This window comes from Gymnoscopelus braueri, assembly GCF_963280865.1.
Source record: "Gymnoscopelus braueri genome assembly, chromosome: 14".
NCBI classification, from domain to species: domain Eukaryota; kingdom Metazoa; phylum Chordata; class Actinopteri; order Myctophiformes; family Myctophidae; genus Gymnoscopelus; species Gymnoscopelus braueri.
Window position 1 is genome coordinate 4,751,839 of NC_137619.1, and position 25,278 is coordinate 4,777,116.

Sequence of the window (25,278 nt, forward strand, 5' to 3'; positions counted from 1 at the left end):
CAACATGATATGCGTTATGCTAAATTATGGTCCCATTTATTTTAAAATTGACGATAAAGTAGGCTATTCTCTAGGAGGGGCGGGATGATTTGATTGACAAGCTACACAACCAATAGCATTCTTTGGGGATTGTTTTCCGGTTCCTGTTCCCGACGTGCTTTTTGGGCTTATATTAGAGATGGCGGATTTCTAATTCCTGAACAATCGGCTTCATTTTCGGCCTGTAGAAACCAGCGGTCTGGCTTTGTCCATCTCTTTCATACAGTCTATGATAGGGACACTACCATCTACCTGGTTATTTTTGATTGATTGATAGAATGCTTTATTAGTCAGAAATGTAAAAGAGCATGTGGAACAGTCAGACATAGACCGCCGAAGTCTGACGTCATTTACACATCCTTTGTTTGTCTACCTGGTTCGCAGTTTTCCACCCCCGTTCTGAATCCCATAGACGTATTTAATATCGCGTCAAATAAGAACTGTGTTCCAAAAATAAACAAATGACCACGGCGGGTTGACTCTTATGGATATGAAGCATCAACTGACGGTGAGAAAACGCTAATGTTACTTCCGCCAAATTAGTTACATTTTCGCCAGAAACAGACTGTATCAACTATAAGTGACTGACTATCATAAACTATACAGAACCTCCTTCCTGACAATAACGCCGACACGCGGTGTTTATTTTTGGACCACAATTCTTATATGAGATGATTCTAAGATGACCCAATGTTATTCTCCATAGAGAAATTACTTCCGCAAACCTGGGGATGAACGAGTGACGTCAGGACTTCGGTGCTCTATTAAGGCTAAAAGCACAAGAAAAGTCCTGGGGACTTGATTCCATTGTGGTCCTATTTATTCAAATCATCAACAGGAACTTCACCCACTGATTTACACCTGTAAAAACTGTATATGATGATTTAATGCTGATTAATTTGAAAAGCTGCAGCTGTATTGCTTACATCACTGCGTACTATAAGGTCAGCCTTATGCAGCCTGCTAGCTATACTTTACAGGAGTATTTACAGGAATGTCATGGAGGCCATGGAAATGCACACGGCCCACACAAATGGGTGGGCCGTGAATGCTTTCAAGATATTCAGGTGGGCCCTCACGGAATTTCTAATAAATACGACAATAACCTTTATTCTGGACAAATTTTGCAACATTTTTGAAAATGTTTTTCTCTCCCAAAACCATTGAGATCTGCTATTTTCCCTGTTTGCAGGGCCGTGGGAAGACGTTATAGGTTACGGGTGCTGTATGCACACGCGCGTGCATGCGTGCCTATAGCGTGTGTTTGTGGTTTCTGGGCGGTTTCTGGGGTTATTTTGTTAATTTAATTCGGTTAATTCGGTTCCAGAACACTTATTGCACTAAATCCCCCCCAAATAACGACCAACAACAACAGGCACATTATGCAAAAAAAATATGAATAATAATAATTATAATGTTTTTCATACTTTTTTTCCAGGGGGTGCTGCAGCCCCCTCAGCACCCCCACTTCCCACGGCTATATGACGAGGATAAAGCTGATGGTTAAAAATGTCTTCCCCTCTGTGTGTTGTACAAATTTAACTCTGTTGCAAAACATTAAACTACATTCATAAATGTTCTAATTGTGCTCTTCAGAAAATGACAAATTCATAGTTGTGATAATTGTGATTTATTTGAGCCTGCTGAATACATGAGGATGTGTATATCTAATGCATAAACGATCAGCCTGCATCTCCCCACCCATCCTAAGCAATAGCAGCTGATGAATACACTCCAATATAACAGCCATAAAATATGCATTAGATATAAATACATACATTTTACTGCGTCTGTCTGTCTCTCTATATTTATCCTACATCTGTCTGTCTGTCTGTCTGCCTGTCTGCCTGTCTGTCTGTCTGTCTGTCTGTCTGTCTGTCTGTCTGTCTGTCTGTCTGTCTGTCTGTCTATATATCCTATGTCTATCTCTGTCTGTCTGTCTGTCTGTCTGTCTGTCTATGTTTTTTTAAAGTGTATATATATATATATATATATATATATATATATATATATATATATAGTAAGCTGAAGTCAGGGTTGACGACACTCAAGCCCCTATAACAGCTATATAAAAGAGCCATAAAGGTATTGATTACAAAAACACATAGGTACCATCACATGCAGCATCCTAAAAAAAAAATGTTTTTAACCTTTGATAACTGGAAGCTCCTTAAACAGGCATGTGCCGTGTATAACATTTAACATGCTTTATGTCCCACCTCCTCTGGAGGAATTTATAAAAAGGAAGCCCGATGCGGGCATTAGTACAAGGGCCGTCACCATTTATTATATTATATTATTATTATATTATATAATAATAATCACCAGAGGGGATTGTGAGGTGCAGTCTAGACGCAATTCCTTTTCAGTTCAAGGAAGCACAATTTGGAACAATCTACCCACTAATATAAGAGAGTCCATCCTTTACATCTTTTAAAGGGATAGTTCAACCTCAAAAATATTTTTTTTCCTATGGATTAGTCACCTCATGGACATTAATGGATATTTTTTAGTTTTTGTCTCATTCCTAAGACAATAATTTGATGACCGGCAGCGGTTCCGTTAGGTCTCTAGGTCCTAGCGGAACTGCTGGTCATCAAATTATTGGCTTAGGAATGCGACAAAAACTAAAAAGAAATAGCCATGAATTCAAGTCTCCATGGGGTGACTAATCGAAAGAAGAAAAAATGTTTTTGGGGTGAACTATCCCTTTAAGATCCAAATAAAAGGATGGATCATGGATAATCAAACAAGTAAACATTTTTAAATATGCTTAAATGTAGGTTTCCCCCTCTTTTTTTCTCTTTTTAGTTTTCCTGAGTCTCTGGTATTTTAGGTCAACACTTTTTCACTGCTGTTTTTTTTCTTCTGTTTGTACCCTTCATGTTTCTATGTGCTCTTTTTGTAATGTTGCTTGTTTTCTGTATGGGGACTAAGAATGGAAATGAGCATTCTTGCTAAATCCGGCGTATTTACATTGCATTGTATGTGTGGTGTTCATTAATATGCGCTGTCCCTCTCAAATTATATATATATATATATATATATATATATATATATATATATATATTTCATAATAATATTTTATATATTTTATACATACTATTATTTAATCATATTTAATATTTCATAATGATATTTAAAATGTAATATATTTAATAAATATATATACGCACACTTATTTCTGAAGTTCATAGGAAGAATCACGAAGTGCGTCACCAGAATACCAAACCACACACTCACTCTCACTTTCAGCGTGTGTGTGTGTGTGTGTGTGTGTGTGTGTGTGTGTGTGTGTGTGTGTGTGTGTGTGTGTTCCTCCCAGTGGGCGGTCTTTACTGGGCAGACTGGATGTTCAGTTCCGTGTTTAGAGAGAGGAGAGAGCTTTCTGTTTTTTTTTACACATCACCCTCCTCCTCATCCTCCTCATCCTCATCAGCAACATTAAAGCAGATCCTCCTCAACAACAACCTGCTCCTCTCTCTCTCTCTGATGAGACCTCCCTGCTCCTCCTCAACACGTAAGAACACACACACACACACACACACACACACACACACACACACACACACACACACACACACACACACACCTCTCGCAGGCTATTTACCATGACGACACAGACTAATACTAGCCCTCCACAAACTTCTAACTCTCTCTCTGTCTTGTTATACATTCTGTTACAAACGTCGCACGTTATTGATGTTATTTAATGTATTGAGTGATACTATGTATCAGGTGTGTTAAGGCTCGTGCAGTCAGTGTCTCGCGCCATGCGTTCACACTCTGACTGCAACTTTCTGCAAAGCCCCCGATGCATGGCTGCTGTGTGTGTAGTACGTAGTGTGTGTGTGTGTGTGTGTGTGTGTGCGTGTAGTGTGTGTGTCTTCCATTGATGTTGTTTTGACACGGCCAACGTACGTGGTGACGTAAAAAGCGTGACTTCTTTATTTGACGTCGTGACGGCGACACGAGCGTCGTAACGTCATGCTTTTGCTGCCACCCCTCCGTGCGGAAAACATGACTCCTGGCGCTCATGGTTCCGCTGTGTGTGTGTGTGTGTGTGATGGTGGTGAGTCTGGGGACTCCCTCTTTCTTTCCCAGGCGTTTCGCCCAGGTGGGCGTGGTTTTGAGGTTAGGGTTCCCAAGGTGTGGCGTCGGGAGGGACCCATTTGTGGGTCGTGGAGCCATTTTTATCCCTTCTTTTAACTTCTTATTTTATACAAATATAAATGTTTCAAAAGATTTTCAATTTCTTTTTTAGTTTTTTTTTCACAATAAAATTATCCGTAAAAAATATATAAATTCCATTTAAAAATGCATTAAAATATGTTTTAGAAGTAGTGAAAATAGCAGATCTACAAGCTCTGCAACGCATTGTGAGCTTGTAGATCGGCTGTTTTCACTAGTTTGGGCCCCGGGAATTGAAAGTGATTACAAAAAAACGATATATAACGTGCAACTTCTTTTATATTCCTGAACCTATTATATGACAACGGTCACAATCGTTCAGAAATAGCTTTTGTTCACAAAGCGCTCCAGCCGCCTCCATTCACTGCCATGTATTTCATCCAACTTCCGGTGCGAGGTTAGTGTCATGGCGCATCCCCGGCGTCCAGCGCGGCCCTTCCTTAAATAAGGTTACGGCAACGCACTAAACTTACAGTTCTACTCCTCTACATGCTAAGGAGCAAATCAATGACCTCTAATGTATTATTATTATTATCATTATTATTATTATTATTATTATCATTATCATTATTATTATTACCCTTATTATTATTACATTTATTATTATTATTATTATTATTATTATTATCTCGTTAGAGTAATAAGGATTACAGGATAATAACGATGTGGGCTGTATAATCACGCAGATATTTATAAAGCTGATGAGTCATGATGTGAGAGGAGTAGAGTGACTAATGCTACACATGCTTTACTGGAAACACCATACACACACCTACACACACACGCATACGCACACGCATACGCATACGCACACACCATATATCAGTGGGTTCCCACATGACTTTTTTTGCGGGGTGGGGGGTGGGGAGACCATTATTGCATTCTAAAGTAATCAAGTTTCTGGTCAAACGATGGCCATATTGTCAAAAAAAATAAGAAGAAGGAGGCAAAACGTGTACATTTTCACAATATTTATCTGTGGAATCGAGTCAAACTAAATGTAATGCCTCAACTTCAACAATTCCAAGTGCTTGTCAGGGTGGGGGGTCCCCAGTTCAAATATCCTCACTATTTTGGGGGGTCCCCAGTTCAAATATGATTATTTTGGGGGGTCCCAGTTCAAATATGATTATTTTGGGGGGTCCCAGTTCAAATATGATTATTTTGGGGGGTCCCCAGTTCAAATATGATTATTTTGGGGGGTCCCCAGTTCAAATATGATTATTTTGGGGGGTCCCAGTTCAAATATGATTATTTTGGGGGGTCCCCAGTTCAAATATGATTATTTTGGGGGGTCCCCAGTTCAAATATGATTATTTTGCGGGGTCCCAGTTCAAATATGATTATTTTGCGGGGTCCCCAGTTCAAATATGATGATTTTGGGGGGTCCCCAGTTCAAATATGATTATTGTTTCACTGCATGGGGCTCATCCAACCACACACACACACAACGCGGTGGTTCTCAAACCTTTTCAAATCAAGGACCCACAAATCGATATAGTCGAAAAGGTATTGTTGTGCCATGGACCCCCAGAAGGGAAGATTTTCCAAAAAAAGCAGATGTACAAGCTTGTAGATCTGCTATTTTTGAATGGGCAAAGTATAAATGGATAAAGTGGTTAAAATGATTGTGATGCTCTGTTAACACATCTTGCTGGGGATCCCCTCGTTTTTATTTTATAGCATCACCCCTGCTCTAAAGTCTTTGTCTTCTGTGTGGGTGTGTGACAGAATGAAGAACACCACGTCCACCATGTCATCATGACCTTCAACACCCGGGAGATTCACGACCGCGCCAACGAGGTCACCGCAGGAGACGACCCGCCTCTGTGACCCTTGAACCTCTGCGTTTCAAAGATGACCAGCGATGGACTCCACGTCAGCCTCGAGGAATCGCTGAGTCCGCCAGACTGTCGGAGAGAACTGGACTCCACTGGGACCTGTTGGACCTTCGGTCCACACGCCAAAGACCTACACCCATAGATCTTAAAGCTCCAAACATCTCTGGGAGTCAAATTCCTGCGTTTGAGGACAAAATGATCGCTCTGCCGGTCATGTAGTTATTAATATACTGTAACATTACTACCAAGGTCAACCTACAGTGGTTCATCAATATGTATTATTATACTGTAACATTACTACCAAGGTCAACCTACAGTGGTTTATCATTAGTTATTAATATACTGTAACGTTACTACCAAGGTCAACCTACAGTGGTTTATCATTAGTTATTAATATACTGTAACGTTACTACCAAGGTCATCCTACAGTGGTTTATCATTAGTTAGCAGAGGTGTGGACCTGAGACTTGGACTTGAGTGAGACTCGACATGGACTGAGGATGTCTTTAGACTTACTTGATCAAATAAAAAAATATACTTGGACTCGACTTGGACTTCAACGCCAATGACTCTTGACTTGACTTGAACTTGAACCCTCTCTCTTGACTTGAGACTTCAAGCCTTTTCAAGTCACTTAAAACCTTCCAACAAGCTTAGGACTTTGGAGCTCGAAACTAACAGTTTTCAGGACTTGGACTTGCATGTCTTGACTCGGGACTTGACTCTGGACTCGAGAGCAAAGACTTGAGACTTGCTTGCACTTGCAAAAAACAGTGACTTTGTCCCACCTCTGCTAGTTTGAGATGTAATATTTGAAGTGTTCATGGCCGTGCGTTGTCATTTGACAACGATACAGGGATACGATATACACATATTTACACGGGCAGCCTCGTGACGGTAGATTTGCTCTCAAGCACATATTGACCCCTGTGTTGATCGTATTTACACTTACGTTAAATGTCCATTCAAAGTTCGACTGTGCTGAGGACAGACGTTCCCTTCGTGGACTTCACCTAAAAGGACACAGATAGTAGACATTAACATTAGCTACTAGGTGTGAGTTCCATCCATCCATCCATCCATCCATCCATCCATCTTCAACCGCTTATCCGGAGTCGGGTCACAGGGGCAACAGTTCCAGCAGACAGCTCCAGACTTCCCATTGGCCACATCCTCCTGGGGGATCCTCCTGAGGCGTTCCAAGGCCAGTGTGGAGATATAATCCCCCCCCCATCTGGCCCTTGGTCTGCCAGGGGGTCTCCTCCCAGTGGGACGTGCAGCGAGGACCTCCCTAGGGAGACGCTCGGGAGGCACCCGTACTAGATGCCCGAAACCACCTTAGCTGGCTCCTCTCCAAGTGAAGGAGCAGCTCGTATATCTCTAAGCGAGTAGCCGGCCGCCCCCCCCTTTGAAAACTCACACATTACGTTGTAGAACATAAATGTTCCGTCTGCTCGGGATGGATGGACCCGAGTGAGACTCTGTTGACCTCTAACCCCTGACCTTTCACGGACGCTCGGGTCAAGCATCCTGTTTTTTTTTCCCCCAAACATGGCGGCGACAGGAAGGAAGCACCTGGTTCAGGATTTTAACCATTTCATCACCTGCTACCTGTGTGGAGGGTATCTGATTAAACCCACCACCGTGACGGAGTGTCTACACACCTGTGAGTAGCTCTGCCCGACTCCCGTTTTTAGTCTAGTTCAGTGGTTCCCAACCTGTGGCCCCTGGCGGGGGGATATTGCAAGTGGGCCCCCAAGACTAATTGTCAAAACACTACGATTTCAAGTGAATAGGAACAATACATGTATTATGTTAGTTCCATCGATCCAAGCCAGAACAATCGATCTACGCGAAGTGGTGTTTTTTTTTTTTTTTTAAGTTCACTTTCTGAAATTTTCGATCCACTTCCGTTTCCGGTAGCACCACCGGAAACGGAATTATCCAGGTTCCGTTTTTTCCGATCGTATCCGCTTCCTGTCTAGGGCGAAATCTAAAAGTCGATTATCTCGGTTGTTGTTTTTCTTGTCGTTAATTCAGATTGATCATTACAATAAACAGTAGGCATGTAACGATTCACTCAACTCACGATACGATTCGAATCACGATATTAGGTTCACGATACGATTTGTCACGATTTTTTAAACACTAATTTTTTTCCAAACAATTGTTTTTTTAATTATTCCCCTTACACACATTTTTTTTCTGTTCTTTTTTTTTCTCCAATACTTTGTTTTCTCTTATTCTCTTTTCAATACAGTAACAAATGACTGAAAACTATTCATCAATTCTCTTACAAAGATCCTGTATTTTCTTTTGCACGTCTTTTCACACGTCGGTGACATCACTGACGAATCCTTGGTATCTTTATAAACAGCTTCTAACATAATGGTGTACATCCGTGCTACTTCCGCGTTGCATAACAGTGACATCACTGTCCAATCCTTGGTATATTTATCCTAGCCTTTCAACGTGTGTTGTTCAGCGGTGTCACTACCAGCTGTATTTAGATTTTTTTCACGCTTGCGCTAATTAGTCCATGAGCCAGACAAGATTTCATTATCGAAAGAGTGGGCAAAACCATACCTATATTAAATTGTTCATAGGGTCAATACGAGTAAATAAATATATGATAACCTCTCCACAGGAGTAGCTTTTTCATGTTTATCACACATTTTGTTATTTTCCCCATACGTACACGACAGGTGAAAAAATTACAAAATGTAAAAAAGAGTTATAATGAAACTTCCTGAGTTGATTACTTACATGAAGACAATGATTTATCGTATTACAAGTTTTCTGAAATTGTATATTCAAATATGCAAATTAGGCATTAGGCAACACCCGTTTGAATCGATTTAAATCGATTCGTGATAAATCGTTACATGCCTAATAAACGGGCTCCGAAAATGCACGCGGCCCACCCGTCATTGGTACAGAGTTAATATTGTGTGTTGTCTGTGTGGTTCTGCCCTCCAGTCTGTAAGAGCTGCATCGTTCAGCACTTTGAGGAGAGCAACGAGTGTCCCAGATGTGGAATCCAAGTGCATGAGACCAACCCTCTGGAGATGTTGAGGTACGTCTGTCTGTCTGTCTGTCTGTCTGTACGTCTGTCTGTCTGTCTGCCTGTCTGTCTGTCTGTCTGTCTGTCTGTCTGTACGTCTGTCTGTCTGTCTGTCTGTCTGTCTGAGATCAACCCTCTGGAGATGTTGAGGTACGTCTGTCTGTCTGTCTGTCTGTCTGTACGTCTGTCTGTCTGCCTGTCTGTCTGTCTGTCTGTCTGTCTGTCTGTCTGTCTGTCTGTCTGTCTGTCTGTCTGTACGTCTGTCTGTCTGTACGTCTGTCTGTCTGTACGTCTGTCTGTCTGTCTGTCTGTCTGTCTGTCTGTCTGTCTGTCTGTCTGTCTGTCTGTCTGTCTGTCTGTACGTCTGTCTGTCTGTCTGTCTGTCTGTCTGTCTGTCTGTCTGTCTGCCTGTCTGTCTGTCTGTCTGTCTGTCTGTCTGTCTGTCTGTCTGTCTGTCTGTACGTCTGTCAGTCTGTCTGTCTGTCTGTCTGCCTGCCTGCCTGTCTGTCTGCCTGCCTGCCTGTCTGTCTGTCTGTCTGTCTGTCTGTCTGTCTGTCTGTACGTCTGTCTGTCTGTCTGTCTGTCTGTCTGAGACCAACCCTCTGGAGATGTTGAGGTACGTCTGTCTGTCTGTCTGTCTGTCTGTCTGTCTGTCTGTCTGTCTGTCTGTCTGTCTGTCTGTCTGTCTGAGATCAACCCTCTGGAGATGTTGAGGTCTGTCTGTCTGTCTGTCTGTACGTCTGTCTGTCTGTCTGTCTGTCTGTACGTCTGTCTGTCTGTCTGTACGTCTGTCTGTCTGTTTGTCTGTCTGAGACCAACCCTTTGGAGATGTTGAGGTCTGTCAGTCTGTCTGTCTGTCTGTCTGTGTGTCTGTTTGTCTGTCTGTCTGTCTGTCTGAGACCAACCCTCTGGAGATGTTGAGGTACGTCTGTCTGCCTGCCTGTCTGTCTGCCTGTCTGTCTGTCTGTCTGTCTGTCTGTCTGTCTGTCTGTCTGTCTGTACGTCTGTCTGTCTGTACGTCTGTCTGTCTGTACGTCTGTCTGTCTGTACTACTGTCTGTCTATCTGTCTGTCTGTACGTCTGTCTGTCTGAGATCAACCCTCTGGAGATGTTGAGGTCTGTCTGTCTGTCTGTCTGTCTGTCTGTCTGTGTGTCCGTCTGTCAGTCTTTTTTTTAAACATTTTTTTCTGCATCTTTTCCCCCTCTGTCTGAACATGTCAATAACACTAAATAATAATGGAACCAATACCACTAATAATGACAATATAACAACAATAGTACTAAGTAATAATAATAGTTATGTGTGTACAGGCTGGACAACACCCTGGAGGAGATCATCTTTAAGTTGGTTCCAGGCCTCAGAGAAAGTGAGTCTGTCTGTCTGTCTGTCTGTCTGTCTGTCTCTCAAATTCAATTATTATCAAGCAAAACAATAGAACATCAATGACAAATTGTGAAAATAGCCTTAAAGTCGTGGAGAAATGGCTTTCTGGGTCATTTTATTTAGAATCTTCAGTCTGAAACGTTGTCTCAACCAATCAGAAGGTCCCATCCCTTCAGGCTATATGAAACGCTGGAATCTCACTCACTGATGTTTTTATTTGTATTATTATTAAGCAGATGCACAGATACAGGCGTTATGAATAACATTCAAAGAACCTGTCACTGATCTGCAGCTACTCAGTCAGGGTAATGTTTGATGATTTAATGTCCTTGAGCTTCATGGGATTACAGTCACATACTGAGGAGGTGTTTGTTCAGCCTCTCAAAGGCATGAACACTACTTGATGTAATGTCTCCAACAACCTGCAGGGGGAAGGCTGTTCCATGTTGTTATAGCAGAGTGGAGAAAGCTCCTATCAAGGCATTTGGTGTTTGATTTCCAGCAACGTTCGGCACGGCAACTTGCTCGCTTTAGCTCGCTCGGTGGTGCCTCTCGTGGCACGCCTCTATACTTTAGCGGCAAAAAGAAATTGTCCACGGTTGTCGGAAAAAAGAGTGCCGGCAGCCGGATTTGATCACAGGGGGTTGGGGTCGGCAGTCCAATGCTCAGCGAAGCATGCCACTAGACCAGTTTAAAAAAATGGGTTTTGGGCTGTATTACAATGTGATAACGCCCCCACCGTACCCTCTTGGGGCGGAGTCATTGTTTTCTCGTTTTTTTTTTGCATTCAGCCAATCGCAAGGCAGGCAGGGCGGGGCTTGGTAGAATCTAGTTACCATTAACAACTCATTCAGTGCCATTGACGTCACCGACGTCACGTTTGTATAAGCCCAGGCTGCCAATGTGATTTTTATTTTATTTATTTATTTTAATGTTCAGAACCCAAGATATCATGATTTGAAGATTTGCTGCTCCATTCACTTCTTGTTTGACATCTTACTGAAAAAGGCTGTATCTCGCTTCCTAAGCACTTTTTTTTTTACAATGTATTTTTGGCTCTGGCACTGGGACAACACAACCAGAAATAATTCTGGCACTGAATGAGTTAAGTAATACGCGTGCAGCATAGGGCTATAGTGTTTGTAGCCTGCCGCTCAGGCTGCCCAAGGGAGAGACGGCCAGTGACAAACAAAACAAAAACAAGATATGACATATTGTCATATTATACCAGGTTGCTTATTTCTCTCACTAAACATGGCAACGTTTTTAGATCCCATATGGTTGCTTATTTCTCTCACTAATCATGGCAACGTTTTTAGATCCCATATTCTGAGAGGACATTGAGCAACAGCGCCACTTACCATAGAGTTACATACAGTGGCCGAACACAGTATTGTGGGTCGTCTTTAGATCCCATATTCGGAGAGGACATTGAGCCCTCATTGGCCAAAGGACCAGCCAATGAGGAAAAAGTGACGCAAAAGTCAGGACTAGCGAGTGTAGATGTAGACCAGGTTTTGTAACCTGGTAAAAACCTGCATGAATTCAAGGCTTCACGGGGTGAGAAGAAGAAAATAAGACATTTTCTTCCAGTATTTCTTTAACTCTTCTTCTCTTTTTTGTTTGAACCAGGGGAAGAGCGGCAGGAAGTAGAGTTCTGGAAGAGGAAGCAGCCCAGAGACTATGGACAGGGTAGGAACACTTCCTGTGCTGAAACAGTGCTTCCTCCCAAAGTGGGGTCCGGACGGGGACCCCCAGAAAAATGTGTTAATATAGCATCACAATCAGTTTAACCACTTTAACACCTATATGTATTGGGTATTTGAAAATAGCAGATCTACAAGCTCACAACGTGTCACGTCGTGACGCGTTGTGAGCTTGTAGATCGGCTATTTAAAAAAAAAAAGGAAAAAAATTGAATATTTATATTTCAATCAGAAACACTCTCGTCTTAGTAGATTCAGTTCACCATTTATTGACACAAATGGAAACAATTAAGCTTGGCATTAAAGCTCCCGCTCTCGGGAGAATATTCACTGAATTTTGTCGAAGCAGCTTGCTAAGCATATATTCAGAGAAAGCTTATACAAATCCCCATAGGGATACAATATGAACAATAAGCAGTATATTGACATATTAGATGACTTAGCAGATATACATGATAATCAACAGTATTTTAGCCTATGCAGACTTTAAACAATCAGATATACATAATAATCACAAGTATTTGAGCCTGTAGACTATAATCAAAAAGGTGGAGGCTGGGGTGGAGGAGGCAGCTTAGCAGAAGTGGTCAGCAGCAAGACCAGCAGAGACCTAGAGAATTCGAACCGTATTTAAAGGAACCTTGTTGCTAATGTGTGGGCTGTGATTGGAGTATGAGTGTGTGACGTAATGACCAGCTGAGCTGTGAATGGGGAATAGAAAAGCTGACTGCCCGCTGGTTACAGCTTTGGCGTGCACGACTTCCGTGTCCTGCATGAACTAACGCTATGCTTCATTTAACTCAAATCGTGTATGGGGGGGGGGGGGGGGGGGTCCCTGGCACTTAATATTTTCAGATTGGGGTCCGTGGCCAATACATCCGAGTGCATCAGATTTGGATGTTTTTGGGGTGTTAAAGATATTATTTGTTTAATCAAACTAATTGTTTGTTGCTGTCGGGCAGAAATCTCTCGTCTCTGTACTTTAACTTGTATGTGTTTTCGTAAATTAATGCCCTACTTCGTCACAATGTCGCACACAAGCAGCAAAAATAGGCAGATCTACAAGCTCACATCGTGTCACACTGACCTACACAAAACTGTAGGTCATCACTGACTTACAGTGGGCAGTGAGGCAGTGAGGGAACCTGTGGGCCGTGAGGGTATTGGAAGTTGGCCCCCAAATAATTGGCAAAACACCATGGTTAGGATTTCATTGATTATAAAAGTATTTAATTGTTTATGGTAAAGAAATATCATGCCAGGAGCATCCAGTGCAACAGGTCGGCTCACAGAACCCAGGCAGGAAGTTTTGATTAAATATGAATCTAGACGTTCATAATTATATTTATATTCAATGCAGTGACATAATATAGCATAACATATTATGTTACAGCATTGCCTATTTCTCGCCTCAAACGTTTTCAAAAACATCCTTTAGTGTCACTGTTTAGCTGTACGATGACATTGTGTGTTTGTTTACATGACTGCCTTGTTGAATACGGAAAAACACAAGCAAAGATATTATATGAGCTGCAGTCTGAGTCTCACTAAAGAGAAACATATGTGCATCAAACCTGTAACACATTCTCAAAATAATATGTTGGTGTTTGATAAAATATATAATTTATACGAGCTATTACAAGAACAGAAAGATTTTATTTATAGGCAGCCATATAGAAATGTTGATATGTAAATATTTTTTGCATCCAGAAACGTGAAAACTCAATGAATCTCTTGTTTGCAGAAACGTACAAAGCAAACATTTCATCCTGGCCACTGGGGTTGTTTTAATTGTTTTGCTTTCATTTTGAAGATCTTTTTTATTTTCAAAACATTCAAGCCTTCATTTGGCATAGTGCCAAGTTCTTACTTCCTCTCACGAAGGAGTCGCAAAGTGAGTTTGGCCCAGCAGCAACCCGGCACATTACATTTCCCATCGTAAGCTGAGAGTATAAGTTAAACTTTTTTTAAATCATATTGATTACATAGTTTCATAATTTATCAATCATGGTTATCTTGTCGTTCGCTTTAGAAATGTTTTGATTGGAAAGCAGCATCAGAATTCAGTGGATCCAGTGTAATTTCAGAGAGAAATGTGTGCAGATAAAAACACCTGCACAAATCAGTGTTGTTACACATGCATGACATCAGTTTGTGTTGTGAGTGACATCAGACCAGAGCTTTGTCAGCCTGTATAAGCTGTTACAGACATCTAGAGAGACAACAAGAGCAATATTGAGAGGCTATTTTATTAAGACAGAGACACTGATACAGAGACGTTGACAGAGAGACACACGGAGACAGAGAAGAGACAGACGTGGACAGAGTGATACACAAAAGAAGAAAAGAGAGAAATATAGAGATAGAGATGCTGTGCTGGTCAGTGCCTCTGAAAAGAGGACCACAGACAGACTTCTTCTATGGTTGTGCTGCTGGGCCAGTGGAGGACAAGGTGTATTTATTTGGAGGGTTCAAAAACAGGCTGACCTACAACAAGGATCAGATTGATGTGCACGTATTCAACACAGTGACTTTGTGCTGGATGACGTTGCCCCCAGTGACAACTGGAAGAGGCGAATGTTTCCTTGATGTTCCCTCCATGCGCTACAGACACACAGCTGTACTGATAGAAGATATCATCTATATCTGGGGAGGGATAGTGAATTGTGTGAGAGAAGTGGATGACAACAACTGGTTTACCATTAAGGGGAACAGGGACAATATTATTTATGCATTTGATGTCGACGCCCACAGATGGTTCAAGCCAAAGATTTCTGGAACTGTTCCAGAGGCGAGGTCCGGCCACTCAGCCTGTGTCTTTGAGAAGGTCATGTTTATCCATGGAGGATACAACCAGCTGACTGGACTCACTAATGACATCTACAAGTTGGACACCACCACAAAGGTCTGGTCTTTAATTAACACCAGAGGCACTCCAGCACCTGTTTCATCATCTCACTCTGCTACCATCGTCGGGACAAAGATGTTTGTATTTGGGGGTAGAGGGCACCAGGACAACAACATCAGAGTGTTTGACACAGAGACCAACTGCTGGCTGAACACACCTTCTGCACAGCTTCTTCCAGAACATCGTCACGGTCATGCAGCCTTTGCCTACAATGGAGAACTGTACATATATGGTGGCATCAACTTTGGTCTGAAACAACGGTTCAATGATCTGTGGAAATTAAATCCAAAGACCTTCTCCTGGAAGAAGGTTGAGCCCAAGGGGAAAGGCCCAGATTTGTATATATATGGTGGTTCCAACTTTGGTCTGAGAAGACAGTTCAATGATCTGTGGAAATGTAATCCCAAGACCATCTCCTGGAGGAATGTTGCGCCCAAGGGGAAAGGCCCATATTTCGGGGGTAACATGTGCTGTTGCATGGTGGGAGATCGTATCATCCTCTATGGAACACGACTCATCTTACATATCTTACATGTAAGTCCTAGTCTGAAGATGTTATGTAAGCTAGCAGTTATTCAGAACGGTTTGGAGCAGTCAGGACTCCCACACAACATCAGGTGGGAACTGGCAGCCATGACAACAGAAAGATGAAAACGTAAAAGAAAGACAAGTAAATAGAATGAAAAAATGCAAAATAAAACAATGATGTTCCAGTGGATGTTGATGATCGTAGAGTAGATGACACCGAGTGGCCTGGACTTCCTATAGACTAAAGTCCTAGTTTTAAGACGTCTGGAGCTTGGGAATCTGACTAAACATCAGGAACTGGCAGCCGTGAAAAAAAGCAAATGAAGAAGAAAAAACAGAAAAAAACAGACCAGAACAGTGATTCTACACCTGTGGGCTCTAAGGATATTGCAAGTGGGCCCCCAAATAATTCACACATTACTACGATTCTGATAATATAACATATTATCTTACTACTATATAATTGACAAAAGCTCTGAAAGTTTGTCCGGGATTCGCAAGCACAGGATCACTCCACATGCCTCCATGACCCGCCACAGACTGTTGATCAGAGCTAAGCCTATGATTTAGGCTCCTCACCCCACCTCCATCAGTGATCAGACTCTCGGCTTGATTGATTCTCTGATTCGCCTATCAGACCCTCAGCCTGATCTGGCAGGTTGCCATAGCAACCAGATACAGGAAGTCTGACCTCTTTATCACATGGCCGAGGTTGGGAGGTTGGGACTAGAGGTTAGGGCCGCAAAGCAAAGCGGGGAGGGAGGAGAGGAGAGGAGAGGAGAGGAGAGGAGCCGAGAGGAGAGGAGAGGCCAGAGGGGCCGGACTTGGCATGACGTGTGTGCAGTGACTAGGCCAGTGCTGTCTGGACGGATCGGGCCTAGATGTGATGGCCCTGACATCTAGTTAATATAATTAAAACAAAAACATAGGAACTTTTTCTTTATAACCTTGAATAATGACTTGATAGTGACGAATAGGAACATAAAATATACTGTTTGTTCCAAACCGCAACACAATCATTAAGTGATCATTAACTCATTAACTGCCAGAGTATATATTGTGCATTAATAAACTCACCCACTGCCAGCGTTTTCGTGTTTTTTTAACCTTTTCAACTGGTCACAGAAAATGTTGATCCTGTATGATCCATGGTAGGACCGTGTGTGTGTAGACAAACAGGATCTGTGGCCGACCCCCAGTGGAGAAAAATGTCACCCGCAAGGTAACTTTCCATGTCGCAGGCAGGCTCAAAACAGCATATCAGAATCAGAATCAGTTTTATTGTCACATCACAGGTTTACAAGGTAAAAAAGTGGGTGAAATTCGTTTTTGTACATCGTTCCCATCGCAACGTTAATTTCCATAGAAAGAAGAGGGGGGGGGGGAGAAGAAGAGGGGTGGGGGGCAAGTGGGAAGGAGATCAAAACAAGAGAGCAACAGAAGGCCAGACAAGTTATCTACATATTTACAAAGTGATAATAAAAAACTAAGGTGCCTGAGCATAGCAGCAATGTATGTATACTGTGCATGTTATACTTATACTGTGCATGATATACATATGGACGTTAAGGTGCTTAGAGAAAAAAAGAGCACAATAAAAAGACCAAAAAAGGTCAGTGCGTTATACATGGGATTAAGGTGCAAAAGGTCAGTGCGTGTCCACCTAGGGTGGACTGACCCTAGTATAATCCGCAAGTAGCTCCATGAGGGAGTGCAACAAAAAAGTCATTTGTACCTGGTGTAGTCCACAGGTGTGTCCGAGGGGGAGCTAAGTCCAAGTCATTGTCCCTGGTATAATCCACAGGTGTGTTCAGGAAGAGCCAGAAAAGTTTTTGCACTGCCTGCTGTCAGGCTGCTGAACAAGGCTTATGCCTCATTCAGCATCCTGACAGCAGCCGGATTAAAACTGCACCAGTACCTGGTGGTGGAACTCTTGATACTGCGTCAAACATGATACCGTCAAACATGCACTTCTTTCCCACCTCCCCAACTGGCCACAGAACATTTATAAACATTGTGATCGCTTGTCAGACCGTTGGTAAACAAAAAGTGGATCACTGTTCGTTGTCTAGAGAAATACATATATAACCGGAGCTGTCCATTCATTTGTTTAGACCATGTTGAAAATAGGATGTCTCGCGTAATACAGTGGAAAAAGCATTACCAGGAAACCAATAAAGAGGAAGTGGACGGAGGCGGAAATCTTCGGATGACGTTATTTCCGAAATCCGGGTGAGGCGGAAAGTGAAATTGATCACTCGGGTTGACAGAGAACAGCGCCCTCTTTTATAAGACAATTAACTCATTCACTGACAAGGACGACTTATGACGAGACATCGTCATAACGCCCTCACTGCCAAGGATGACTTGAATTTTCTCTCTCACAAAGAACCAGGAGATAACTCCATCCGAAGATGTACTGCTCCATTCATTTCCTGGCTAACTTATTACTAAAAAATCCTGTATCTCGGCTCCTGTGTTTTGCTACAGAATGTATTTTTGGCGAGACATGCTATTTTCAACGGCATATAACAAGTGAACGGGAGGTCGCCATGACATAATTTATTTTTTTGCGGAAGCACAGTGAAACCCTCAGTGATTAGCAACCATCAGGGGATTGATCATACTGGAGATAAATACTCTGTGACTACTTGAAAAGGTAAGAAAATCAAAAAAATCGCTGGCAGTGGGTGCACGCAGCCATAAATAAGTCTGGCAGTGAAAGAGTTAATGTCAAGGACCCTCATATTAACACGGCAGCCTGCCGTGTGCATTTTCAGAGCAAGCTCATTTTAACTCTTTGCCTGCATTGGACGAGTTAACTGGTCGAATTCTGCCAAGGCGCAGCCTGCCGTCGACGAGTTTGGATGAGTTTTCAATTCTTTAAAATGTTTGAGAACCACTGCGATACAACTTTACAATAATATGCCATTCAACAATGGAATACAACATGCCTCCATGTATTAGAGGTGAACCCATAATATTTATTTAACACGTGCATTTTATTTAGATGTACATTGCATGAACATAATTACCCGTAAATTTCGGACTATAAGCAGCGACTTTTTTCCAATTTATAACCGTTATATAACCCTGCTGCTTATATAACGGTGCGGCTTATTTATGGATTTTTACAGCTAACGGCCACTAGGGGACCTCCTAATCTAAAAAAATCTATGGATTTTACACCCGCGGCTTATAGTCCAGTGCGGCTTATATATGTACAAATCATTCAATTTAGCTGCTGCGGCTTATATTCAGGTGCGGCTTATAGTGCGAAAATTACGGTAGGTGAATTAACGACTTAAACACTATATATATATTCGTTGGCCATGGTCCCCCTCTCTTTTTTCACCTTTGTTTTGGCGGGCCGTGATGCGTCACAATTCCTCATTTATACTTAGCTGTGTTTAAAATAGCCGCGACGTTGGGACACGTTGTGAGCTTGTAGATCGGCTATTTTCGTACACAGCCAAGCGTAAGATGACTTGTCTTTTAGTTCTACTGGATCTCTTCTCCACTAGTTCCTCACTAACACTTTAGTCTAGTTTGTATTTGTTGACGAAATCGTCAGTATATTTAGTATTAGTTTTAGTCATCATAGCTTAGTTTTTATAAAATGTTTGTCAATGAAAAAAGGTAGAAGATGAAAATTTTTTGTCATAGTTTTAGTCGATGAAATTAACACTGCTGTGTGTGTGTGTGTGTGTGTGTGTGTGTGTGTGCGTGTGTAGACACTGTGAGGTGTGTGAGGCTGAGGACAGGTGATGAAGATGATGGTGATGAGGGCGATGAAGACCACCACAGGAGTGACCCTCAGATCGCCATCTGTCTGGACTGTCTGCACTGCAACGCCCAGGACAACACCACTGTATGTCTGTCTGTCTGTCTGTCTGTCTGTCTGTCTGTCTGTCTGTCTGTCTGTCTCTCTCTCTCTCTGTCTGCACTGCAACGCCCAGGACAACACCACTGTATGTCTGTCTGCCTGTCTGTCTGCCTGTCTGTCTGTCTGTCTGTCTGTCTGTCTGTCTCTCTGTCTCTCTGTCTGCACTGCAACGCCCAGGACAACACCACTGTATGTCTGTCTGCCTGTCTGTCTGTCTGTCTGGCTGTCTGTCTGTCTGGCTGTCTCTGTTTTTAATAGTTATAATGTGTGTCTTGTCCAGTCCAGGTTAGGCGACACATTTTTCTCACCTCTCTTTTCTTCTTGTCCAATCAGGACCTGATGAAGCGCTTCATTCGTTGTTCCAGTCGCGTTACCGTGGGAACCATCAAGAAGTTCCTCAGCCTCAAGCTTAAACTGCCAAGTTCATATGAGGTACTGTGGATGATTGATTGATTGATTGATTGATTGATTGATTGATTGACAGGTCAGAAACACAACAGTACTGTGGATTATTGATTCATTGATTTTGTGTGTGTGTGTGTGTGTGTGTGTGTGTGTGTGTGTGTGTGTGTGTGTGTGTGTGTGTGTGTAGTTGGATGTGTTGTGTAATGGAGAGATCATGGGCAGAGATCACACCCTGGAGTTCATCTATATGACCCGATGGAGACTTCACAGTGACAATGTAAGTGTCTGCGTGTGTTTGTGTGTGTTTTATTTTAACTACTTAAGCCCTATATCTGTGGGGAAACATGTAAAATAGTTTGAAAGTGGCATTTGTAACATAACAGAGCCTTTAACTAATGGATGGTTAAGTGTTTACGTACATGTTTCAATTACGTTTTCATTTATTTAATTTAATTTATTTATTTCCCCCCCAAAATATAGAAAAGAACACATTAGAAGGACATTATCAGTCACCAGAACCAAGGACGTGTGTTTTCAATGAATCTATCATGGTTGAAATGGAGTCAATGGGTTTGTATAGGAAGGGGGCGTTTCAGATAAAATGAATATCAAATATCTAAATACTGAATCAAGAAACTTAAAGACGGGGTGCCGTGATTTCCGTGATCCCCCCCCCCCCCTAAAACATGATCATCAGGTATTATGGTTATACTAGGAGGAAGATTTTTTTCAAAAAAGTGTACAGAAAGTGTTCAAATTATGTTTTTATGTGGACACGCCTCCAGTTCATTAAGTATACCTGGTTCTCACCTCAGCACCTCCCACCTGAATCAGTCCCTCCGCCTCCTGTCCTAGTCCCTCCTCCTCCTCATGCCCACACCTGTTGGGTTATGATAATGAGGGGGAGGGTATATTTATCTGCGTCATTAAAGCGCTGTTTTTCTATTGGCACGTTATGACCCTCAAGGTTTCAGCCTCCAGGTAGAAACTCAAAATAGTCAGAGCAGACATAAAACACCATAAAAACACCACCAGGGGGCTTAATGAAGTTCTATCAACCTTATAGACACAGGAAAGACAGAAAAAGTTTAAAACCATGGCAGTACCTCTTTAAAAACTGTCCGGGATGCTCCCAAAAGCCTGAGTAGACGATGAAATGACCCACTTTTTTTTTTAAAGTAAAATATACCTTTAATAAATATTGTCATGAATACGATATGCTTCCAGTCGCTAGTTGAAAGTCTTCTTTCAATCACCATGATATGCGTTTTTTGCATCACCCCTAAATTATGGTCCCATTTATTTTAGAATTGATGATAAAGTAGAGACCCTTCCTATGCTGTAGGAAGGGTGTGGCCACCTTGTGATGATTTGATTGACAAGCTACGCAACCAATAGCATTCATTCCCCACCCCCGCCCGCTCTTGATTGACAAGCCGCCCAACCAATAGCATTCATTTCCGGGTTGCATAGGATAGGGCTTAAGTGGTTACTGTATGTTTTGTAATAATAATCTACAGAGTAACTAGTAACTAAAGTTTTCAAATAATTGTAGTGTATTTGCCTCTGAGATGTAGTGGAGTAGAAGAAAAAGTAATTAGAAATTGGAAATACTCGAGTCAAAATTGTACTTAAGTACAGTTCTTGAGTACATGTACTTAAAGACGTATGCCAAAATCCATTTGAAAACATTGCTTTTCACTGTTCTCAGGTCAAATATTGATATGCGATTAAAATGCGATTAATTATGATTAATTAATTACAAAGCCTCTAATTAATTCGTTTTTTTTTTTTTTATCGAGTCCCAGCCCCAAAGATTTTAACACATTGTCACGATTTTTCAAAAATAGCAGATCTACAAGCCTATGAGCTTGTATATCTGCTATTTTTTGGAATACGCCAAAGAAATCTTGAAATGACACAGATGCGTTCCCGGTCTTCGTAATGGGTTAACAGAATATATACCAGGACACACACACAGGCTGCATAAGGAATGAAACAGAACAGCAGTGTGGTTGCAGCAGGTCACTAGATACGGTGACGGCCTGATACAGTAGATTGATAAATTAGCATCATGTAGCAGCTGCTAGCTGCTCAGGATGCCGCTAGCCAAACGGGCTACCGGTGAGATCAGCGGGTAAAAATATAAACCGTATCTAAATAGGGTTAGAGCACACACACACACACACACACACACACACACACACACACACACACACACTCTACTGTATACATATATAGCTGGTCTTAGATGGTCTTAGAAGCTAAGGTTTCCTCAGATAGGAACAGATGTCTTCTATGTATGGCGGTCACACACGTGAGCTAGCTTAACCCTTTCGATACGGGGAACGCGTCGGTGTCCTTTTAAGATTTATTTGGGCTATTCAAAAAGCTCATAGCGCGGCACTTGGTGCCGCGCTACGAGCTTGTAGATCTGCTATTTTTTTTTTTTAATCGTGAAAATTAGTGCAAATCTTTAAATATATGTATATTTTTTAAACGAATGCTTGTAAAATATGTTGTTCCAGGGACCTCCAGAAGCAAAGATTAGAGTTACAAATATTCGATTTAAAAAATATATATATTTTCAAAGATTTGCACACATTTTCACGATTTTTCAAAAATAGCAGACAAGCTCAAAGCTCAAAGCGCGGCACTCTGTGCCGCGCTATGAGCTTGTAGATCTGCTATTTTTTGAATAGCCCAAAGAAATCTAAAATGACACACAGATGCGTTCCCCGGATTGAATGGGTTAATGCATGTAGTCATCGTCAGTAATCACCCAACAGGTGGGCACACGCGCACACACACACACACACACACACACACAGCTGTTGGCAATTAGCCCAGTGACCCACAATGCTGTGGGGTGTGTCGTCGGTACAAAACGGTGTCTGTAGAAGCTGATGGGTGACGTCACCATTCACCTCGGTCCAGTAGGTTCTCAACATGTAGGTTGGGGACCCCAGGGGGGGTCCCTACATGATTTTGGAGGAGGGGGGGGGGGGGGTCCCCAGATGACAGTGAAGTGACAATTGAAGGACGTTTAAAGTTATACTAGGTAACTTTTTCCAAAAAACTAAAGTTAAATTGTATATCTTTTGTGAGTGGCAAATGTTTCACAACGCCCACTGCATGAATTTCACCCCCGAAAGCCTTTTATAAATACATTTTCTATTGAAAGTGGACGGGGACGTGTTTCCCGCGAAAATGACGTCATCTGGCCGGAAACGGAAATGCACCGGTTTCCTGTTTGGCCAGGAACTACCACACCGGTTTCCTGTTTGGCCAGGAACTACCGCGCGAATAACAAAAAGGAATCTCACGCTGTTTTTAAGACATTTTATAGGATTTGAAGATGGAAATACAACAGCAAAAGAAAACACAGCTCACGGTAACTAAGGCTCCACTGGCTAAGAGAAACGATCCGCAGATAATATAAAACAATTAAAAGAACGCTTTTTGAAACGCTTCCCGTCTTCCGGTAAAAACAAATGGAATTCTGGGTAATGCAGGACAACGCTATATCATGCAGTGATGGTAGTGACCAGCAGAGGTTGCTAAAAATCGTTATTTGTGGACCTGCATTGTATTACTTTAAGACCTTTTTGATACCTCCAAAAATCTAATGTTCTTTACGTCCGTGGCAGAGTTGGATTTTAGACGTGAATTACGTTAATTACGTGCGTGGCAGTGAATGAGTTAAAAAGTGATTAATGTAAAGTGTTTTAATGAAAGTGGTTTGATGTGTTGCAGAGCTACCCCATGGTTCTGGAATATCGACCTCGCATCGACTTTGGATGAAGGAAGCAACGCCTGCAAGGAGCGACACACACACACACACACGCGCGCGCACACACAGTACAGTACACACAGACACGTACACAAGTATAGTAAACACACACAGATACTCATGTGAGTGCACACACACACACACACACACACTAAGGCTGTCAACGAATATTCCATAATATTCGATTATTCCTTTGAACATAAATTAATAAAAATAGAAATTTTGAAAATCAAATTCAAAAGTCCACACTGTGTACACATGCACGTACGTACACACACACTCACACGCGCACACACACACACACACACACACACACACACACACACACACACACTGTCAACGAATATTCCATAACATTTGATTATTCCTTTGAATATTACAAATCAAAATTTTGAAAATCGAATTCAAAAGTCCACACTGTACACATGCACGCGCACACATCCGCTCACACACACACACACACACACACACACACACACACACACACACACACACACACACACACACACACACACACACACGCTTAGACATTCACTCGCAACGTGCAGAGAAAGAGATTTATTGTATTTTTGTACAGATGCTGACTATGTATGAAATGTTAAGGTGAAGAGAAAGAGTTTTATGCTACATAGAATAATATATGACATAACGTGATATTTTTAAATGTACAATACCTGCCTGTCTAACTGTAGCTTTTAATTAAATCTTGATTTTATAGTCATTTTGTGTTTCTGAGTGATATTGTTTAGGTTCAAACCTAAACCTTTTTCCAGTGTTAGTTTGACTCCCAGCACCTGTACAAATGGGACCAATGGACTCTCTCTCAAAGTCACAGACTGGTAAGGGTCCATTTGGTTCCTGTAGTATCAATCATTTAGCTGGGTAGAGCTGCTATTTTCAAACCTCTTCAAAATCTTGGACAATTTTGGAGAATAATGGCATGCCCAAAATAGGGATGTGAGGTTGACATGTGTATTTAACAGGCAGCCAGTGCAGAGAGGACACTATAGCAGCTTTAACTGCAGGCTGAGAGACAGATGTCTGACTGCTTCCTACTGGATGTAAATGGTATTACAGTGACCAACACAGGAGAAATCTCCAGATCGTTAAACCAGAGGAAATATTTGAATTGACTCATCTTTTCTCTTTCTGATGTGACGACTGTATGACTGCATGTACTTTGACTTAAGTTAAACACTTCTTTTTTTTTGTTCACCACTGGCATTACAGAAGAGTTTGACTTCTCCTGTCGAAGGCTATACTGCGGTGATCATGCAAGAACCTCAACCATCTTAGAATGATATCTATAAAAACCCAAGCTTCTGCCAAAGTTCAACATCACTTTGAAGGTGTCCGCTGTGTCCCGTGTCCGTCCCCCCCCCCCCCCCCCCCGTGTCCCCTGCTTGACTGTCCCTGTGTCCCCCCCCCCCCCACCTCTCTCTCTCTCTGTTGTATTTTCAGTTAAATGAGCTTCATTGGCATGAGAAAACTTGCGTTTATATTGTCATGAGAAAACATGCGTTTATATTGTCA

General features: G+C 42.0%; 2 protein-coding genes across 3 annotated transcripts in view; one reads left to right on the forward strand and one right to left on the reverse strand.

Annotated features, from left to right (window-relative positions):
• ankrd1a (ankyrin repeat domain 1a (cardiac muscle)) overlaps positions 1-25,278 on the reverse strand; it is a 180,486-nt gene that overhangs the window by 40,054 nt on the left and 115,154 nt on the right. The window lies entirely within an intron of this gene.
• LOC308100403 (polycomb group RING finger protein 5-B-like) lies at positions 3,412-24,466 on the forward strand. Of its 2 annotated transcripts, none has more exons than XM_080449444.1 (10): positions 3,412-3,559; positions 5,962-6,320; positions 6,377-7,737; positions 9,051-9,147; positions 10,447-10,502; positions 12,152-12,211; positions 19,396-19,532; positions 19,881-19,979; positions 20,140-20,229; positions 23,709-24,466. In XM_080449444.1, exons 3-10 carry the CDS (start codon positions 7,623-7,625, stop codon positions 23,754-23,756), a joined length of 702 nt encoding a protein of 233 aa, XP_080305570.1. In that variant the 5' UTR covers positions 3,412-3,559; positions 5,962-6,320; positions 6,377-7,622; the 3' UTR covers positions 23,757-24,466. The 2 variants fall into 2 exon arrangements, with proteins under 2 accessions (XP_080305570.1, XP_080305571.1); XM_080449445.1 differs by having other exon boundaries at positions 6,433-7,737.